The sequence below is a fragment of the Candoia aspera genome, chromosome 3, assembly GCF_035149785.1.
Source record: "Candoia aspera isolate rCanAsp1 chromosome 3, rCanAsp1.hap2, whole genome shotgun sequence".
Taxonomy (NCBI): domain Eukaryota; kingdom Metazoa; phylum Chordata; class Lepidosauria; order Squamata; family Boidae; genus Candoia; species Candoia aspera.
In genome coordinates this window covers 113609726-113632579 of record NC_086155.1, presented here as the reverse complement: position 1 = coordinate 113632579, position 22854 = coordinate 113609726, and the positions used below count along the sequence as shown (strand labels likewise).

The window sequence follows — 22854 nt, the reverse complement described above, 5'->3', positions numbered from 1 at the left end:
AAATTCTCATCATGTAAACTAGGGAGGGGCTTGTCTGAGATGTTTTCTCAGGTTATTTTCTTGGCCCAGGCCATTGCCTTGGTTGTGGCTCTTCCTTGGCAATCTGACCGTTGCCTTGGTTGTGGCTCTTCATCCTGTCCTTCAAGGCCATCCTCTGTGTAATGGTCTTTGGGAATGACCTTGGTTTTTGTCTATTTTTTTTTAAAGTGAGAATTACAGAAGGGCACACAGAACTGCTGGACACAGAGATGTCATGCATAAGTTATTGCAGGCCGGCCCCTCTGGTTATAAGCCAATAGGGGTCCCTTCACACAGTGGTTTAAGTATACACATACCATTTTGATATACACTACTAATCATCAGTAAAGGGCAAATGATCAACAGTATAGCTAATTATCCAAGTAGCTTCCAGCAACAAAAATGTGAAAGCCACTTATGAAGAAAAGGAACTTTTTGTTAGGCAGAAAAAGGGAAAAACTAAGATAAGCAGTAGTGAAGCCACAGTTGCACTTTTACAGGAATAATCCTCAATATCTCTCTCCATAGGGCATGAGGCTGGGTAATGGGAGATGCAAATTCAGCTCCCACAAGTTCAACCCACCATCATGAGGAATAGTGAGAACAAGACCTGATCCACCTTCTGCATGCCTGGCCATCACCACATACTTTACACAAGGACATCTCCTTGTCCATCCATGGTGGCCTACAGGAAGAGGACAACACATGGAACAATTATCAAAACCTGAATACCAACCCACCCAGGAACTTAGCCATAAACACTAAAATAGGGGTTGTTAACCATTCTCTGGCTGGGACTGCAGTTTTTAAAAATTATTTTCAGGGCAATGGGAGCAAGACTATGCTGTTATGACCATGTAATGGAGGGTTTGGAAGGGGGTGTTTTGTATTTTTCCTGCTGTTTTAGATACATTAAATGTGTCCAAAAGCTTATCATATCTTATTTCTTTAGTTTGCTGTTAGGAACTGATAGGAGCATATGATTCTTAGTCATCTGTCTTCTCATTTCAGGAATGTGTTCCTGAGGGGTTCTAGGAGCTATGAATAAGGGGTGTAGAGATGCAGCTTGCAAGCTATAGATTGTATATCTTTGTATTAAGGCTACAGTAATTACAGATGGGATTCTAGCCCAGTGAATCTATACTGGTCTCCACTGTACTTTTCCAATGTTAGTTGAGGCCTACAGACAGTACAGTGCCAGCAAAACCTCCACCTGAGGCACCCTGAGTAGGTATGGGAACAAGGCCAACACTCAGGGGGTTGGGGCCAGGACTTGCCCCCTACCACAGCTCCTTCTTACTTTAGGTTGGCAAACATGGTCCTGCGCCTGGGCACGGCAGACTGATGGACAGCTGCACTCTTAGTCCTCACGTTGGGACACCATCACAACTAGGGCAAGGGCCTGTCAGTTCATTGCCTGTGCATAAAACCATCCTTCTTCTAAACTCATAGCAAGGAGGTAGCAATAGGAACTACAGGCTGCCCCACTTGGAGCTGCGTGTTTAAGACTCCTGCATGACATCCTTTTTTGTCAGCCTAAAAATGATTCAGAAGCTGCTGCCCTATTTTTGGCTGTGCTCTCCTGTTTTATGTGAGTGCGGCTGCATGAAATGACTGGAGGATGCAATGTGTGTGCTATGAGTTTGAGACCCCTGGTATAACCTCTATTGTCTAACCCAGCCTCCTCCAATAAGGGTACCTTCCAAGGTTCTCAGCAGTGGCCATGCTGGCTGGGGAATTGTGGAAATTAAAATCCGCATGTAGAACGGGTATTTGAATTGGAGAAGGCTGATATAGCTTTCCTCCCATATTTACATAATGGATATGCCTATTGCTTGTTGCTGCCTCAGGTTATGAGAAGTACTTCTTACTTTCTAAGAATCTTCCCAGAAGTTAAACTTGGTCATTAATTCTTGCTCTCTGGTTCACAACCGAGAAATAATTCCAGGGTTATTAGGGAATGGATTCTTTTCAGTGATGGCTCCATGTCTTTAGAGTTCTTTCTTTGGCTTCCTCTTTCCTGGTTTATGAATGTACCCTTAAACACTTTTTATTTTGTCAAGTGTTTTCTTAATATGCATTGCTGGTTATTTGTGTTTTAATCTGATACTACTTTGTGGATGGCATTTATTTTTTTCTGATTTCTTACTCCGTAAGATGCCATGTGAATTGGCCCTAATAGGCAGCATAAAAAGACATAACAGATAAATATAAATAACTGGGCCCAATCTAGCTGTGTACTTCAAACTGATAACGTCTGCTCTTGTGTATTCTTTCTTGAGTCAAGTGAAATAAACTGAGCAGTATGGCAAATATTGTCTGGATTTACTTAGTGGAATACTAGAATTGTAATGCTGCTTGTAATGGGCAAACTTGATCTTTTTGGGTTCAGGCTAGCTGTTCTAGTGACTCCTGGCACACCTAGGCCTTTTCCCAGGCTAGATGCCATCCAAGAACTCCAAAGGGTATTGTCCTGAGGCAACAGCTTCCTGCGCCATGGATTGTTGCCACCACCAGTTTTAGCTGGAGCTGGTCCTTCTTCCTACTCTTTTGTTTATGGCAAAACAGGAAATCCCTCTTCCCTTCTGATTTTCATACATATTGTTATTTTTAAAATTCTGTTAGTTCTAGCAGGTGATGTGGCACTTAAGAGCACTCAATAAGCAGGTGATGTGGCACTCAATAAGCAGATACATCTGAAAAATGTCAACATTCTCACAAATGTTTCTGTAGATGATAATTGAAAGAAACATACTGTATGCATTCCAAAAATGCAGTCTAATGCCTAATTACATTCCCTATCTCTTCATATTGTCCTTTCCTGAAGTGGAAGCAGGTGAATCAATCTCTTTCTTGAGAAGAGGTAATCACCACCACTTGGAACCTTTTTTCCCCTCCCTTCTTGCTAATACTTTAATCGCTATTCCCCAGCAAAATACTGTTTTTTAGGTCTTTCATATATAATTTCTTCAGTGAAGAAACTGAATGTTATCACTTAGTAAAACAAAAATGAGAGCTAGTTTGGTGTAGTGGTCAAGGCAGCAGGCTAGAAACCTGGAGACTGAGTTCTAGTCCTGCCTTGGGAATGAAGCCAGCTGGGTGACCTGGGGCCAGTCACTCTCTCTCCGCCCTAGGAAGGAGGCAATGGCAAACCACTTCTGAAAAACCTTGCCAAGAAAACTGCAGGGATTAGTCCAGGCAGTCACCAGGAGTCAACACTGACTTGAAGGTACCCGCAAACCTTCCCTAAAGAAAAGTTCTGATCCATGGGGTGCAAGTTTGTATTCATTTGCTACTTGATAGTCTTCTCATAACTGCATTCTGCATGTAGTTGGGCTAAGGGATCCAGAATAGAAACTGATACATGGAAATATATTGCTGAGCTAAAGTAGTTTGTAGGAGAAAAAAAATACCTTACTGAGATCTCCAAGCTCCTACTGAAATCCTGGAAGCGAATCTGTGAAATAGTGGAAAAATAACAAGCAGCAGCTCTGACATTAAAATGCTTGTGTAGAAATGCTTGACTAATTTTAATTTTGATGTCTTATTCTAACTCTCCCTTAGGCTCAGACTTAGTAACAATTTAAAGCTGTAAAACTTAATTTAAAATTGAAGCTTTTTTCTTTTCATGCTCTAGGCAGGTGACAATAATTTGAGTGATAATAGGAATCAATATTTTTCAAAGCAAATTACAGAAAATATAAGAAATCTTCAAACTATTCCTCTTCCTTATGAGTAATATTGAAATAATAACTAAATTACCCATATCATTCCTAGCCACCAGTGCTCATCTGATCAGAAGCTTAGACTTATTTTGATGAACTGCCAGAAGGATGGATTTTCAGAGCGAGGGAATGCCTGCCAAAGGATATCTTGATCCCAGCTCTCATTCTTCACTGTCTGGTACATGAAAAGCAGAATCAAAGGGTGCCCTTGGCTGATTGGGGGGCACATAGTTGGTTTTACACACTGAACAGCTATTGTGGTTAAATAATTGATCCATGTGCTAGCATACAAAAGCACCCAGTTCTGTTATTTCAAAAAATAGTGCCTGTTTACCATGAACTGATACTGTTTCTGTTACAAGGTTTAGAAGGTATTATGCTGCTTTTTATCATTTGAACCTTGAATTGCGTGAAACAGTAGGATTGGATCATGTATCACACTAAGCCATAATTGGTTTGTTTGTTTTTGGCTTAGCATATTCTCTGATACTTAAATTGTTTTCTTTATATGTCATTCTGTGAGTAGTGGTTTTATGCACACATTGAGGTTCATAGGAAAGGAATAGGAAGCTCACATGCAGATTTTCATATTTTTCCCAATTCCATTTTTATATCTGAAGGTAAATTTGTGCTAAAGTTTAGCCATCAAGTAGGATGCCAAATACTATTTAGGCACGTTATCAAATGCTTGTGCTGCTGGGCTTCAGAAAATCTGTCTTTTTTCCCTCTGGAGAAGGCTTGTGTTTGTCTTGCTGCTTCAGGACATTCTCTTTTTCTACCATTTTTTAAAATAAATCTTCCTTGCTCCAGACCTTGCACAAGCATAAGAAAAGATCTGTTGGTTCTTGCAAAATGTCCATATTGTCCTCATCAGTTTCTTACATGCTTTTAGGATTTTTTTCCTGTTGCATGCCGAGGCAACTATGACCACAATATCTCAATTGGGATATTCATTCTATCCATCCATCCATCCAATTTTTATCCCACCTTTATTATTTTTATAAATAACTCAAGGCGGTAAACATACCGAATACTGCTTCCTCCTCCTATTTTCCCCACAACAACAACCCTGTGAAGTAAGTTGGGCTGAGAGAGAGTGACTGGCCCAAGGTCACCCAGCGGCTTTCATGCCTAAGGGCGGGACTAGAACTCCCAGTCTCCTGGTTACTGGCCCAGCACCTTAACCACTAGACCAAACTGGCTCTTACTTATCGGGATTAATAGGCATTGACTACTGATTGTTTCTTGCTAAATCTCTTTAAAAAAATCTGACCAGAGGCCATCATCACATTTTGTGGCCTTGAATTTTCATACCTTAGTTAAATGATGTAGTACTTCCTGTTGTCTGCCCTGAGTCTAGTGCCCACTATTCAGCTGAGAACATTTTATTTACATGGTGATAGCCTCATTTTATAGTTTAATGCTCTTGTTGTATATGTCTATAAACTACTTAGATCCACTCAGATTTTGTGGAACTTAAAGGTAAACTGATGTCTTTATTCAGTTACAAGTAGCAATTAACAGTCATAGTTCTACATGCTATCTTCACATCATGCCATGTCCAGTTCTTATACTTCATCCTACCATGTCTCATTTTTATGTGTTATTTTTTCCTAAATGGAAAAACTCCATATGAGATGGAAGTTGAGTAGGTAATGGGTTTTTTCCTTGCCATAATCTAAACCTCTCTAGGTATACTTCTATTGCTTTTTCCCTCTTATAGTTAATGACAACACTTTCATTTTGATTGTGTCTCCCTGCCTTTGCCTTTTTCTTAAAACTGTATAAATACTTCAGTCCTTGTCCGATATCTGCTGCCTTTATTTTTCTGTAGTTCATTTTAATAAGCATTGCTACCTTCCTGGTCTAGTAATTGTCTCCATAGGCTAGCATTTATTTCAGTCAGAAATGGAATCATGGTCTTTTCTTGTAAAACAGTTGTAAGAATATTAATAGAGTAGAACAGGTATATCAGCAATGTGGCTCTTGTGGGTATCATGACACCTCTAAATGGCACATATGGAACCCCAAAATGAAACAATTTTTTAAAAATAGATGAAATCTTGCATATTCACCAAATCTTACGATATTGAAATGTTCCCTCATAACATCCCCAGGCTGGGACTGTTGAAAACGCATGAGATTTCTTCCATTTCAAACAGAAACCAGGCAACTTTTTAAATGCCCAGACACAAGATCATACAATGATACAGCTAGAAGCGCCATTTAGGCCATTGAGTCCCATTCCTTATTCAGGGCAGGAATCCAGTTTAAAGCATCCTCGATCAATGGCTGTCTAGTTTCCATTTAAACACATCCAGTGAAGGGGAATCCTTTTGGGTAATTGATTCCACTATTGTTTTGCTTTTCTTTTTAAAAAAAAAAAAGGTTTCCTACTGTTCAGTTATAATCTTCCTTCAGTTTATGTCTGCCTTCCTATAACTTTAGTCGAGTATTCTGGGTCTTGCTGTCCGGGAAAGAGAGATCTAGACTTTTTTCTGTGTGACATCCTTTCAGATATTTAAAGACTACAATCATATCTGTCCTTTGTCGTCTCTTGTCAAGACTAAACATGTTATTCTATGATGAAACATATTATTCTGTGATGGACTTTGACCACAGAAAAAGTGGAACTATTACTTCCCATGATTTAGAATGGGTACTTCTATTGACGTAGCCTAAAATTTCACCATGCATATGTGCACGCTGCCTGAAGAGATTGCTGACCCTTGTGGAATTCAGCTATTGAGACTTAAAGTACAGTTTCTTTCCTTATCAGACCTTCTCAGTTCTGTGGATTTTAGAATTTGCCTGGCAGCATATAATAGTTGAAGCTTATGCTTTCTGTATAAACATTTCCTGTTCATGCTTTTCCCATGTTAGAGTTTTCAGAGAAAATGAGTCTCCTACAAAGTCAGTAATTTATACTATTGTCAAAACCAGAGCTTCCTTTGTTAATTGAATGTTCTTGCATTTTTCTTTTGTTGGTAGGCTAAAAACCTAGACTTCCGCCGAAAGTGGGACAAAGATGAATATGAGAAGCTTGCAGAGAAACGACTTACAGAGGAAAGAGAGAAGAAAGATGGTTAGTAGTATGCTGACTATGCAATGCATTGCTCTATTTCATTACTAGTTGCTGAATCAGTTTGTAGAATGAGATGGAAAGCACAAAATTTCAGAGAGAAAGTTTAGTCACTTCATCTCCTGTTCTTTTCCAAACAAAAGTATAAAAACCTCCTCCTTTTCCTGATTAGCTTACTAATATTGAGCAAATTAAGAAGCTAGGCTTATCTGATCTTAGAACTGGAGGAATTAAAATTAAGTGAAGAACTTCCTTTGGCAAATGAAGAAAATACAATATTTAGTGGTTAAAATGAGGGTTTTACATTTCAAGGTGTAAACCAAATCATTCTCTCATTTGTCTGTCTGTCTGTCCTCATTCATTTTTTAATTTATATTTTAGGCAAACCAGTACAACCTATCAAGCGTGAGCTTCTGCGGCATCGAGATTACAAAGTGGATCTGGAATCCAAATTGGGAAAAACCATTGTTATTACCAAAACTACTCCTCAATCTGAGATGGGAGGGTAAGATGTTAGAGCTTTTGCATGCTAATGTATTCATCTGATTAACAGAGAGGCATAGCAGCTACACATCCAGTGCTCTCTGTTCATAATGTATTTGGAAACAGTGGGCAGGTGATTGAACAAACTGAAATGAATCCGAACATGCCAAGGGTGATAACAGTAGAGTCCCCTCAGATTGTGGATTGTACAGATTGTAGATGTTTGGGATAGATATAGTTGTTGCTTACTTATTGAAATAAGTTCACAGCCTAGGAGAGACTTTTGATTCAGCCTTGCTTTTTTATCGGTAGATTATTTCAGTTAACCTAAGAACAGAAGCAGTGCCCTGATGGATCAGACACCTGGTCCATCTAGTCTGGCAGTCTCTTCTCACAGTGACCAACCAACTGCACAAGGAAGCTCACTAATCTTCCAGCTGATGACCTTCAGAGGCAGTCCCACTGCCATCAAGGCTAATAGTTATTGATCCCCATGATTTTCATCAATTGGTCCAACCTGTTTTTGAAGCCAGCCAAACTGGCAGCTAGCACCACATCTCATGCTAGCAAATTCCAAAGTTTAATTACATGTTGTATAAAAAATTCCTTTTGTCTGTCCTGATTCTCCCTGGATTCAATTTCATTGGGCAACCTCTGTTTTTACAGTAGTATTTTGGGAAGGGAAAATAGCTCCTCCTCCTCTACTTTACCCACACCATGGATAATTTTGTACCCACTAATCATGTCCCCTCTCATTTGCTTCCTTTCTAGACTAAAAACTCAAATGTTGCTTTCCTCATAGGGAAGCTGCTCCAGCCCCTTGATCACCTTAGTTGCCCTCCTCTAAACTTTCTCCAGCTCCATTATACCCTTTTTGAGGTGCAGCGACCAGAACTGCCTACCATATACGGTTGCACCATTGATTTATATGAGAGTGTTATGATATTGGCATCTCTATTTTCAGTACAGTTTTTTATTATCCTTAACATGCTGTTGGCCATTTTTACAGCAGATGCACACTGTGTCAGCACCTTTATTGACCTGTTTACCATTATTCCAAGATCTCTTTCCTTATCTGTCACTGTGAGCTCTGATCCCATTAGTTTGTATCAGTAGTTAGGATTTTTGGCACCAATATGCATCACTTTACACTTGCTGACCTTGAATGATTTCTGCCATTTTGATGCCCACTTCCCTAATGTGCAGAGATCCTTTTGGAGTTAGCCAGTAGTGGTTTAACAATGCTGGACTGGCTCTGCCTCTTCCTAGATAAAAAGGAACCCATGCAGTGCTAACTGATACTTTGATGAAGGCCAGGATTAATGGCTGCAACAAACTATGCCCTGCCCTTGAAAACATTTTGGAAGCTTTGGCTACTGGAGATTGTTTTTGTTTGCCTCTGGGTAAATATGTCTTGAAATCATATTGAGCCAAGGTTATTCTAGTGGCTTTGGCTACTAATATGCTTCTGAGTTTGGTTCAAGATGCTGGTGTTAACACATGAAGTTCCATATTCCAACATTTCTCTTATATTATCCTTCTTATATTGTCCTACACACAGCACCACTTCTGTTCTTCAGCTCAAGCCCTGTTCTGAGTGCTAGGTCCAGGCAAAATTAGATCTATTGCAGCAAGAGACAGAACTTTTACATAAAGTACCTTGAGACTGTAGAATAAATTTGACCCTAAGATCTATAATTTCTCTTGTCTGTACTGGGTATTCAAGGTAAAAATAAAACACATATCTTATTTTTAATCTTCATTTTGTAATTGTAATCCTTGTGCTTGAAACATAGGTGATGTGACTGCCCAGAAGTCGTAACTGACATCTTCTAGAGCAGAGACCGACTTTTAAATGGGAAATGCCTCCTTGGCTTACATGCTTCCTGGAGCAGTTCTTGCCTTTTCCATCAGTTTTCTTCTGACTACTACAGTGGTAGCAGCATCAGAAAGATTCATCTCTGAATTTCAGTTGCTCTGAAATCTTTTTTTAGTTTGTTCCTAACATGTTTTAAAATGAGGCCTACTTTTCCACAGAGCCCTTAAGAGTATGGCTAAATAGCCTCATTCCATAAGCATTCAGGTCACAGTAGTAAACCTCTGTTCATAAACATTGTCTTTGCTTGGGTTCCCTGGGTCAGGGTCATGCTGTGGACAACTGCCCACATTTCAAGAGTTTTACAAAGCAAGCATGGCATACCAGATCATCCAGACTTTGCCTTTGCTTGGGGTAAAGCATTGGAAGCTGAAGCTTCATCAACTTCTTGTCCTCTGGTTAGAACTGAGATGTTGCTGAAAAGTAAAGCACAGTTATCCCTCTGAGCTTATAAAGGGTTTGGTTTCTAAACACTTCAGCAAAGGTGTCTCTTCCAGACTTCCTTAGCAACTTCAAGTAAATTCAGAGGAATGGGCTGGAAGCAATACTTGGGCTGCAGCATTTGAATTTGAATGAATAACTTGGAGGAAGGATCAATTGCAACAATCAAGTTATAGGTAGAGACCTTTTTAGACTCAACAGTTCAACCACGCATATGGCCTGTTTTCTTCAGATGCTTGTTGATTCCACACCACTGAATAAGGGGTGAGAATTAGATGCGATGGAAGGTAGTCATATTTGAATGCTGTATCTATAAAGCCCTAAACAGCTTAGGACCCAGGTATTTGAAAAATTGCTCCCCCAATACCATTCAACCCGTGTACTAAGGCTCACTGGGGAAGTCCTGCTTATGGACTCAGTTGTAGGTTCAGCTTGCAGTATGGTGACTGTTGAATGGATGTACCCTTTAATGTCTAACCCAGTTCCTGATTAGTCTGCAGCTTGATGAATGCTACATCAGTCAGAGAATCTAAAGTATGCAGACGCTGAGAAAAAGGTTCATTTCTTGCCTTTATCGGATCCAGGCATGCTTTTAACACCAGTACCCTCCTTTGGTGTAACTTCCCAATTGTATCCCCCCCGCCCCAAAATCTTGATAAATCATTGTGGGAGCTAGATGGTGATGCTGAAGATCAAACTGACAAAGGAGAAGAATTCTTTTCCCTGTGTCTAGCAGCCACTCAGAGAGAGAAGTCTGGCTTTGGGTCTCTTGCCATCCCTGGAATTTCCTCTTCTGACATTGATATTGTTTTCTGTGACACCTAAAATACACCCTTTTCTCTGACAGCTGATCTTAACATCGAACAGTATGTACCAGCGTATGTTCCCACCATTCTTGAGGATCTGCCTCTTACAGTGACTGCCACTGGGAACTCAGATTGACATTTGGTTACCTGTAAAACCCTAACAATTCTTTCATGGAATATTGCATGCTGGAATGCTAAATCCAAAGACTCAACAACAATGAATCTTGGATATAGATCTCCAAAATTTTTAAAGTAAGGTGCTACACCCCATTGTTGATCATTTTCTTCTAAAAGTGTTCATTCCAGCCTCCTATTTATCTTCCATGACATGTCTGAACGTTTTAACAATACTCCTGTGCACCTTCAGTTATGTCAGTGTAGCGATGGCTCAATAGAAACTCTAAGCCCTATGCTATTATACTGTTCCCTATATAAGGACTCTAGGCAGACCCTTATATATCCAATTTTGAAGAAATTTCCAGGCAGGGAGTGTGATTTCTATTTAATGTTACTTCTTTTGGACAAGGACGTGAAAATACCCTCCCAAGTTGCCCAGTTTTGTGCGACCATCTGTACGATATGCCGCACCATTACTTACGTTTAGAATTTCTTATAATTATATTTTATTTTTATTTATTTTAGTATTTTTATTCTTACTTATTTTAGAGCCTATCATACTTACTGTTTTTCTGTGTGTGTGTGTGTGTGTGTGTGTGTGTGTGTATGGATGTAATACTGCTATTATTAGACATTTTGATTGTATCTGGCCTTAAGGCTGTAATAAACTTCATAATGATAATAATGAAGACGCTATTTTCATGAATTATGGCCAAAACATTCTCCTACTTCAAGAAACCTGGCTAGATAACAGCTTGTTTATAAGTAGGTATAAGTCTTTGTTGCTTGCACCAGCTCCTGGAGCAGGACGAGTTAGGTTGTGTGGTGGCTTAAGTATACAAATTTCAATTAAGTTACATTCAAACGTTATACAGTTAGACCCAGTGGAGCGCTACACAATGTCTGTGCTGCTAAAATTTAATAATAATCTATTACTATTGGTCAATATCTATCTTCCACCTCTCAAAATAGGTCCCAATTTAACAGCTTATGGACCAAATTCAAAGCATATATAAATACTCTTATGTTTAATAACCCCTCTGCTTACATAATAATTTCTGGTGACCTAAACACAAGGGTGGGGGCAAATGATAACACACTTTTTATTCAGTTCCACCAATACCCTCCAGAACTAGTTAAAATCCCCCATCTATCAACCCGGCAATCTAAAGATCCAAAAGGGGATTACAAGAGGTTGTATTTATTACAATTAACAAACTAAATGTATATCTATGGAATGGCTTTATCAGTATGGGCCTTCTTAGTGTCAGCATTCCAATTATGGAACTTTTAGGAACACTCCCAAAGGATAAAGACATACCTTTTTCAGTGAGACTTTTGTAGGATAGCACTTATCAGAACCAAACTGTCCTTTAGATTGCCTGTTACTTTGCTTTTCTGTTTTTTAAAAATGTATTCTTTTTGAGCATTGGTAGGTTTATGCTGATGGTTTCATTTAATATTGTTGATGTTATTATATATATTTCCCCCTTCTCCTTTATACTGCTGGGTCTTCTCAGGTAGGAAAAATAAATATTTTGCCAGTATTAGTCCTGCAGTTCTATCTGAGCTTTGGGTTACTATGCATATCACCTAACTTCATGAGCTGCAGCTCCTCTTCTTTTTTTTTCTTGGAACCAAGGCAGGGACTGCTGTTTTTATTGCAGAGGTTTGCAAAGTTGATTGTAAAAACCATGTCCTGGAATGCTAGATAGCAAAGCAGCTGTCTTTAGAGGATCTCAGTGGTCCTTGTACACAGGCAATGTCCTCTTCCATGGCCTTTTACTAGGGTCTTCCAATTCTGTAGGTCTGTAGAACAGAACCTTCATCCCAGCCTTTCACCTTCATTAGGCACAATTGCCTTAACGTTCATGCCAAGGCATGTGCATCTTATAAGTGGGCAGTTCTGGGAGCCACTGTCACCTCGGTCTGGCACCTACCTATTGCCATTTGGTAAGCTTGTTCCTTATTTATCAGGCTATGGCTTACCTTTGGCTACTGCCATACTCTCAGGGAACATGCACGTAAAGGAGGGTGCTTTTCTCGCAGCTGTAGAAGCTCCCAGCAATCGCTTTTGTGCCACATCACCTATATACAAGAACCCACAGGCCACTCAAAGAACCATACGCAGAGAAGCAGACTAGCTTGTTTAATGGGTATTTTGTTTTTACAAGTTTTAGGTAATTGTTCTTTTACCACAGAAGATGATAATAAACATACTCTTATATGAGCAGTTACCTCTTAAACTACTATAAAAAGTAACATCAAAAACTGTTTAAAAAAAACAGCTCAGCTATAGGAGACTGTTAATGAAAAGTGGTGGGAGATAAAATATGATAAACTGGGATGGCGTTTTAATGAAGACATCTCATTTCTCTGTTCCCTTAAGCATTCCAGTGCCATCCCAGCCAACTTTGTAGAGAGTGTCCTTGTACAGACTTACAAGTAGCTATAACCTCCATTCATATAACCACAACTAATTAAATCTTTACTTCTCAGAGCTGCATTTCCCCTGGAAGTTGACAATAATATTACAGTGTCATGTGGAATTGATTGCTAATCGTTGATAGCGTTTGAAGAATTACTTTCCAAAAGAAATTAATTACTGGGCTATTTAACTACATATGCAGGAGGTTGCCTGTGTCTCCAAAATCCCTTCAATAACTCATTTAAGAAGCAGGGATTAGGCAGGTACACAAGAGTCAAAATGCCATGTCTGCCCCAGCTTCAGAAAATGCAATAATACTTGAATAGAAATAGTTTTAATAGTTTGAAAAATAAATAAACACCACTGAGATTCTCCAAGTTCCATATTCAAGTCATTTTCCCATATTGGTTTGCACCCAGATTTTTGTTTTATAAGTTACTTGTTGTTTGTAGTTAAATGGAACCATCCTTATCTATACCTTCCAGTACTGCACAAAGCTGTTATAAATAAAAGAGTTAATGACCTACAAGTCTCACTGACTAGATAAGCTGCAGTGGATAATGCATCTGGAACCATCCCAATGTATTATTCCCTAACATATTGCTAATAGAATCCCCAGTCAAAGAACGGTTTGCTCTGTCGTATGAAATCACTAAGCCTTTCTCTCTGCAACCAGTAAATTGTTTGTATTTTATAAGTGTAGAAAAGTAGGATAATCCTCCCGCTCAAAAAAAAGAAGAAAATAATCTAGTTCAGGTTTTCCAAATTCTCTAGATATGTCATTTAAAAATGGCAGTGACATAAGTACCGTCAAGGCAGGGGTAGTAGCACCTTGAGAAAAACAAAAAAAATGATAATAGTGGTTTTTTTAAAAATAAAAAATTTGACAAGTTGGCTCTTAAAGCTTTCTGATATTTGACTAAAATAATTCATCTCTTAAGTCTTCCCCCATTAATCAATTTTTAATAAGGGCTGCTGCTGCTTTATCTTATTATCTGAAGGTAATCTATGGACAATTTGAACAAGAAAAGAAAATGGAGCAAAATCATCACTTTAATTATAATGATTTTCCCCAAGAGAGAGAGTTTTATAACATGAGACTATGTCACCCTTATTTCTCTTAAATGGAAGGTTGCAATTCCTAGGGATCTTGAACTAAATCTTTCCTGGCCACAATTCTTAAATAATTACTATACAAAAGCTAAACTTTGATAATTCATATAATCTATATTGAGTGGAACTTGACATTTTAATTCACACAAAAGATTTTTTCATGATTAATTTTCAAATGATATTAATTAAATTATATTTCTTGTACTGTGTACTGTTTTTGCTAGGCTTATGACTGTCTTGGCAGGTAGCACTCAGCCAGTCTTTACTGGGATTAAAAGCTAAATAGGGCCTGGTTAATACTTAGATGGAAAACCACCTGGGAATGCCAGGGCTAGACTAGGAAAAATCATCCTGGAAGAAGTGAACAGCAAACTATTTGTATATTGTTTCTAGGTAAACTACATGGATGTGTCCATGTAGTCTTTAGGAGCTGAGTGTTTCAAAGCGACATCTTTATCTTTGTGGCCTGTGGCTATGAGTGGCTGGCATTATAGCGGTGCTCAAAAGTTTGTGAACCCTTTTGAATTTTCAATATTTCTGCATAAATATCACCTAAAATGTGGAGAGCCAGTTTAGTCTAGTGGTTAAGGTGCTGGGCTAGAAACCAGGAGTCTGTGAGTTGTAGTCCCACCTTAGGCACGAAAGCCAGCTGGGTGACCTTGGGCCAGTCGCGCTCTCTCAGCCCAACTCGGTGCAGTGTAAACTAGCCTCCTCGTGCACCCTGGGCAACGTGACCTGTCATGGCTAAATAGTCTACACATCTGGCTGCTGGACCTCACAAGGATTTCCCAGCAAGAAAAAGCAGCATGAACACCGAACTGCTATCCCATACGATTAAAACAAAAAACAAAAACTGACGTGATCTGTTCTCCACACAAGTCCTAAAACTAGATAAAGAGAACCCACTTAAACAAATGAGTCAAACACATTATGCATGTTCATTTATTTATTGAGGAAAAGATCCAAAGCTACATATTTGTGTGTGGCAAAAGTATGTGAGACTTTGCTTTCAGTAATTGGTGTGATTCCCTTGGGCAGCAATAACTGCAACTCAACATTTCCAAGAACTGTGGATCAGTCCTGCACATCGGCTTAGAGCAATTTTAGCCCATTCCTCCTCACAGAACAGCTTCAACTCAGGGATGTTGGTGGGCTTCCTCGCATGAACTGCCCACTTCAGGTCCTTCCACAATATTTCTATAGGATTATGGTCAGGACTTTGACTTGGCTATTCCAAAACATTAACTTTCTTCTGCTTTAACCATTGTATGACTTATGTGTTTTGGGCCATTGTCTTGCTGCATGACCCACTTTGGAGCTTCAGTTCATGGACTGATACCCTGACATTTTTCCTGTAGAATTTGCAGGTACAATTCAGAATACATAGTTCCATCAATGATAGCAAGCTGTCCTGGTCCAAATAGCAAAGCAGGCCCAAACCATGATAACTGCCACCACCATGTTCCACAGATGGGATAAAGTTCTTATGCTGAAATGCAATGTGTGTTTGTTTGTTTGTTTTTTGACAAATGTAACACTTTTCATTCAAACCAAAAACTTGCAAGAGTGATGTCAGCCCTTTCAGATACAGATAGTCCTTGAGTTATGATGATAATTAGGACCAGAATAGCTGTTGCTAAGCGATGCAGTCGTAAAGTGTGATGTCACATGACTGCATTGCTTAGCAATGGTAATCCAGGCAGTCCCTGTTGCCATCGTTAACCGAACCATCGGTTGTTAGGCAAGGACCCGTCCCGATCCAAGCCGTTCTTGAGGAGATAGTTGTGGGGGTTGAAGCGCCCCTGCAGTTATAAGTGCAGGCAGGCTGCCAAGTGCCTGAAGTTAATCTTAATTGTACTAGGAAGTAATTGTTGCCCAGCATTGCTGCATTATGTGGTCATTTGCCAAAAGTTCCCACTTCTTCCAAATAATCACCTTTTACTATTGGCTAGGATTATGTCAAGGCTATGTGATCTCCAAGTGCCATTCTCAACCTTCTGCAAAAGGAATATGAGACAAATCAATGTTTTGGAAAAACCCTCCTTGGCTGAGTTTGTCTCCCAATAGATGTGAGAGTAATTAAACTTTCAGTAAACACCAACCTTGGAGCATGCAGGGTGCTCATATGGCACTTGTCTGCCATTCCTGACATCTGGAGCATTGCATGGCCCTAATATATACCAAGTCATATTTTCCTTTCTGTTTTAAAGATAAAAAAATCTGCTGCTTCATGTCCCGTATTCTGGAAATCAGCATAGATGCAATAAGGCTATGAATTCTGTGAGTTGTTCTTCCTGATGTTTCACTGAGAACAGTAGCTTGACAGGTCTGGCAGGTTGTAGATTTTCATCTCCAGTCTACATGGGATTCAGTTTAAAGCCCCACTGATCAAGTTCCACATGTTTTGGCCTAGCCTTGGAAGGTGCGACCCATTTCATACTAGCACCCTTCTAGAAAACACAGAACAACTACCTCATATGAGCATTACTTCCACCACAGTAAGTTAATTTGCAGGATTCTTCAGTCCCTTTCCAGTCCTCGTCCATGGGTTGAATCGGGTGGATGGGAACTTGGCCCCCAGGTTCTGGGGCTTGTCTTGTAGAAGTGCAAACTTAGGGGCAGTACAGATGTAGCTGCCCTTGGTATTTAAAACTGCAGTTAGGGACAGGAATTTAAAGATGATGTCAAGCCTAGGCCTTATCTCCACATTATTACTATGTCTTGACAAGAATGAAGGCCTTGATTGTTTAATACAAAGGCACGCATTCCCTGCTGATGCTGCTTCTACTTTCTTAGAATTTGGATGCTGTTTAATTCCTGTAGTTAAATGTCAGTGGCCTGTGAAATGCTGTCAAGAGGTATGGTGTTTTAAACCTCATTAGAGAACATTCCTTATTGCGCCTTCAAAAAACCGATAGCAAGAATCAAGAGAGGTTGTTGCCATTGCATTTTTTAATTAGAGGACAATATTGTGCTACCAAGTCAACCAAAGCCAGGGGGTTATAGTATTGATCTTGACGCACTGTCCAATCACCATCAACAAGTATCAGAGGGACTGGAGTAGCTGATTTGTTTTTGAAAAAGGTAATATAGCCAGGCAATCTCTAAAGTAGTCTTCTTTTATGCTTCATATATGAAACAGTCTAAACGTGTTACCGTCTTCACTTACACAACTTGAATTATTCAGTGAAAATGAGAAAATTATTGGGGGTGGGGTTGAAGTGACAGAAAGTTCAGCGACATATTTTGTAACAAACACGACCAGGCTTAGTTGATTCTTATCAGTTACTGGATAACACAGAGATTCATATTGATGCTTATCAGTTATTTGATATACAGAGCACCTTGTATCCTAAGGTATGGAGTTGTATTTTCTGTTATCCAGGCATGGGAGATATCCCAGAATTGATTTTTTTTATTGTTATTTCTTCAACTTCAGGGAATAAAACATCTGATCCCAGTATGAGGTCTAGTAAAATTGCTGATTTTATCTTGATTTTGCTTTCTTTAGATCTGAAATATTGATCTCTTAGGATTCATTTGTGGCATTTAATAAAATACCCTACTGATAATTGATTTCTTTAAAATAAAGTTGCAAATAACATAGAACTTTTATATAAAGGAGATTTTTCTAAAGATACTAATGGATATTGCTGAATTCATATATTATGTAGTTGGTTTGGTTTTGGCTTAGTGTGGTGTGAATCTTGACACTGTGGCTTGTAAGTGTGTTTTGTTAGGATTTAGCATGTTGTTTGAGTTTGGAGGATCTATTCATTGACATTAATCTCTGGTGAATTGATCAGGGTGGAGGAGTAGAAGTAGCAGTGACATCTGACTCCTGGCTGTTTTTGGCTTTAGGGCCAGTTTTTAAGCCACTTTAAAAGTGCGGGGTGGGGGGGGAGATCTGTACTGTAGGTACTGTAAATGCAACCCTTTTGTGATAGGCTACTAGGCTTCATCCCCAGGCCCTGTCTGTTTATCAGATAATTAAGTAATCCATTCAAGAATGTGTACAAAAGGTAGGCAATAATTTAATGAAATAAAGGATTTAAAACATAGATTAAACAATAATGAAATACACATATTAAACTTTAAAGTAGAACAACACTGCAGGCTTTTTGGCTGTTGTCAGTTTATAAGAAGATCAGGAACTCTTGAATGACAAATGGAATAAGTAAAAATTTATATAAACTAATGAGAAACCTCCAATGCATGATCTGAAATTTAAAGCTCAGACCTTGAAGAAAATAATGGCTTGCTTTACTGTTATGCAGAATGAGGCAGATGATGTTTGCTTTGGGGTCATTTTGCTTTTGGATGTCATAAAAGAACTGAAAATTATTTTAAACTGCATTGGTGAATTTTACTCTTAGGGAGGGGCTCTTATGGAATTTTTTTTCTCATGTGCCAAAATATTTTGGCTCGCTTTGATGACAGTTATGCATTTTGACTTGGGGAATGCTATTTGCTGCTCTGCCTCAGGCACAAACTGATTGTAGCCAGTCCCTGAGGGCTCTGTGTTTTCAGGACTCCCTGTGAGCCACTGAATAGCACACCTCTCTTTCTTTTTGTAATGTCTTAGGCATAAGTATCAAATAACAAAACTGAACCCTTTGAACTCAGTCAGATCATATGTGTACACCACGTATATTGTATTAAAAGGAGGACTGAAACTGTACATATAGCAAAGAGTGGGAGCCCAGAAAAATGGGTCTTTCATGTACAGGTAGTCCTCAACTTACAAAGGCAATTGGGACCAGAATTTCTATCGCTAAGGGATGCGATCATAGAATGTGACTGCATCGCTTAGTGACAGCAATACCTGAAGTCCCAGTCCAGCAAGGGGGTATGCAAGGGTGCAAGGGAGATGTGGCAAGGCTCAGGGAGGGTGTGAGGGACTGTGCAAGGGTGCAAGGGAGGCACAGTAAGGGTTGGGGAGGATGCATGAGGATGTGCATGAGTGGCTGGCATGAGCACAGAGGGTCTGGGGTAGGGTGTGCAGGTGGGGAGACTTATCCCAGTGACTTGCGACCTTCCCTGCTGACTTCCCCACTGACTTTCTGGGGAAGTCGCAAATGGCGATCATGTGATTGCAGGGTGCTGCAACTGGTCATAAGTGCAAGCCAGTTGCCAAGTGCTGAGATCATGATCGTGTGACTTCAGGGGGCCTGGGATGGCCGGAACTCAGAGGACTGGTCTTAACCACCATTCTTGCAGCGCCATCATAATTTTGAGTGGTTGCTGAATGAATGGCTGTAAGTTGAGGACCACCTGTATGTGGAAGGTGCAGTTTGATATAAAAGACCTGCGGGTGGCAGGAGGGATAATTTCCAAGATACTGGTACTAAACAGAAAAAAAAAGCTGTGGCTTAATCTTCTTCTGGAAGCTTAGTAATACTGATTCTGTTGCCTCTGGGTGGGACCATCCAATTGATATGAAAATGTTGAATTACAGAATTGGTCATTGATTATCTTCTCTTCCTCAGGTATTATTGTAATGTCTGTGACTGTGTAGTGAAAGATTCCATCAACTTCCTTGATCATATCAATGGCAAAAAACGTAAGTATAGCATATTTTTTATTTACTAATCTGATATTATTATTATGGTTGGTCACACAGTCAGCCAGATGTTTAGACTGAATTTGGCATTTTTGTCCACCTGTCAAGTCCTTCCCGCTGACCTGGAATAGCAGATGTTGTTTAATAATATTAAAGGTATCATCGCAGGATATAAGCTGTTCCAAGTAAAGCTGCCTTTTGCAATTGACTGATGGTGATTTGGTCAATGCCAATGGTGTTCACGTGGTGCTCCAGATGTTTTGGAATTGCACCCAAGGAGCCTGTTGCTATTGGTACTATCTTGGTTTTCTTTTGCTACAGTCCTACTTCTATTTACAGGTCTTTATATTTTGTGATTTTCTCCAGTTCTTTCTATTCCATTCTGCTGTCTCCAGGTATTGCAGTGTTCACTATCCAGACTTTTGTGTTTTTCTTATCAACAGTTGGTAGGTCTGGGGTGTTGTGTGGCAGATGCTTGTCTGTTTGAATTCTAAACTCCCAGAGCACTTTGGCTTCTTCATTTTCTATTACTTTGTCTATTTTCTGGTCCCACCAGTTCTTGCTTGCAGGCAAGTGGTATTTCTTACAGATATTCCAATGCACCATTGTTGCTACTTCGTCATGCTGTTGTTTGTAATCAGTCTGTATGATCTTTTGCAGCAGCTAACTAGGTGGTCCACTGTTTCTTCAGCTTCTTTGCAGAGACGGCATTTGATGCCTGTTGCTGTCTTCTCAATTCTGGCTTTATATGCATTTGTTCTTAAGGCTTGGTCTTGTGCAGCCAGAATTAGCCCCTCTGTCTCTTTCTTCAACTTTCCTGCTCTTAGTCATTGCCAGGTCTTGATATTATCTGCTTTGCCTGCTAGTTTTTTTAATCTACTGGCCATGTAAAACTTTGCCTTGCCATGTCTCTTTTCTATTCTTTGTTTGGTCTTTCTTATAGGCCAGTTTGGTCTCTTTAGTATTCAGTAAGCCTCCATGGTATACTAGCTTCAGTGCATCTTCTTCACTGTCCTTCAGATATTCTTCCAATGTCCTTTTTTCTTCTTCAACTGTCTGCTGTACTTGCAATATTCCATGCCCACCTATGCTCCTTGGTAAATAGAATCTGTCAACGTCGCTGTGTGGATTAAGGGCATGATTCATTGTCATTATTTTTCTGGTCTTCCTATCCAGGGCTTCTAGTTCAGCTTGAGTCCAGTCCACTATTCCAGCTGTATATCTAATGACTGGAATTGCCTGGGTGTTAATCACCTTGATGGTATTTCTGCCACTGAGTTTGGGCTTTAAGATTGTCTTCATTCTTCTGATGTATTCACTACTAACCTTCTTGACTTCAGTGTGCTTGATGCTGTCAGCCTGAAGGATGCCCAGGTATTTGTAGTGATCTTCTTCATCCAGATTCTAGATGTTATTTCCATAGGGCATCTCGATTTCTTCTGTTTTCACTATTTTTCTCCTGTTGGTGGTAAGGGTGGCATGTTTGTCAAGTCCAAACTCCAGTGCAATTATCTTGGCTGTATATTTGGACAGTGCTGGGCAGCAATTCCAATTCAGATGGTGTTTTTCCATACAGCTTCAGATTGTCCATGTAAAGAAGGTGGGATAGCCTGCCAGATGTTTTTGATGTTTGATAGCCATGGCCTGCCTGACTTGTTCAGTACTGTTGACAGAGGAATCAATGTAATGACAAACCATAGTGGTGATAGTAAGTCTCCTTGAAAGATTCCTCTCTTGATGTTAACCTCTCCCAGTCTATATTATTATTTAAATGTGTATACTGCCCATCTCTCAATGATTCTGGGAGGCTCACAGCAATCAGACAAAGAAAATACAATGATTTTCAGCCTGGCTGTAGAAAAGAGAAGTGACCTTTGGTTTTAGTCAATAGAAAGCCATCATTTTGTTTGTTTGTAAAGTAGCCACGGATGCAGGTCTTTATTCTGTGGGACATAGTAGACATACTAACCTATCTCATACAGAATCAGTGCATTGGTTCATCTTGCCCCATTATTGTTTTTCTTGATTCTCAGCAGTTATCAAAGATCCGACAGACTCCAGTGACTTCTGTATGCAATTCATATATTGTTCTGTTAAGCCAGTGTGTGGTCTGCAGACCACCAAGGTCCAAGAGGTGGTCCTCTGCAGGTTCCCCATGTCCACTGGTCAGTGTTTGATCACTGCCTAAGCCCTAGTTCCCTGGGCATGTCAACAGTCTGCTGGTGAGAGCCCACTCTCCATCTCAACCCTGCCCCTATGTGCGCTGCATGTCAGCTGGCAAGAACCCACTACTATCTTAATCATATCTCCCAGAGCATGTCAACCACTGGTTCATGAGAATGGATCAATGGTTCATAAACATACAAGTAACATTGTGTAGAGAGTCACAGAGATGACCTTGGAGAGACTATACAGAGATGGTTTCAATAACATGTACACAACCATGCTTTAAGTACAGGAAACAAAGATAACATAAGCAACTCCAGACTCATTCTGCCCTAACTTCCTGGAGTATAAGAGGGAGGGAAGGGAAAATGCAGTCAAGCTTTCAAGATTCAGTTACTATAGTCTGTATCAACAGTATACTATAGCCATATAGACTATTTCAATGCACTCTACATGGGGCTACCCTTGAAGAGTATCTGGAAGCTACAGCTCATTCAAACTGTGGCTGCGCGAGCAATTTTGGGTGCCCCAAGGATGGCACATGTAACACCTTTGCTGTGGGAGTTGCACTGAGCACCAGTTTGCTTCTGGGTCCAATTCAAGGTTTTGGTTATGACCTTTAAAGCCCTACATAGCATGGGTCCAGCTTACCTGAGGGACCGTCTCACCCCCATTACATTTGACCCGTCTCACCAGGTCAGACAGAGAAGGCATGTTACCGGCCCTGTCCATGGAAGAATGTTGACTGGCAGGGCCCAGGAAGCGGGCCTTCTCTCCCGTTGCCTTCACCCTATCAAACACTCTTCCCCCAGAGGTGAGGCAGGCCCCCACTCTCCTGGCCTTCTGGAAAGGGGTGAAGACCTGGCTCTGCCATGTCGCATGGGGTGTGAGGGGTAACCAACCCTTCAGGTTAGCACCCTGAAGATGCTCCCATAAATTAAGAACTTTTTAACATCTATATCTTGGACTATATCTTTATTTGGGAATATTGTTTTATTGTATTTTAATGACTATTCTTATTTTATTGTAAACCGCC

The 22854-nt window shown here is 39.9% G+C and overlaps 1 protein-coding gene across 1 annotated transcript in view; it reads left to right on the top strand.

The window, feature by feature from the left end:
- Positions 1–22854, top strand: part of ZMAT2 (zinc finger matrin-type 2) — a 44914-nt gene that overhangs the window by 7722 nt on the left and 14338 nt on the right. The window contains exons 2-4 of the mRNA XM_063298640.1: positions 6735–6828; positions 7207–7330; positions 19579–19652. Coding sequence (XP_063154710.1) covers positions 6735–6828; positions 7207–7330; positions 19579–19652 — 292 coding nt within the window. The remainder of the gene's footprint in view (positions 1–6734; positions 6829–7206; positions 7331–19578; positions 19653–22854) is intronic.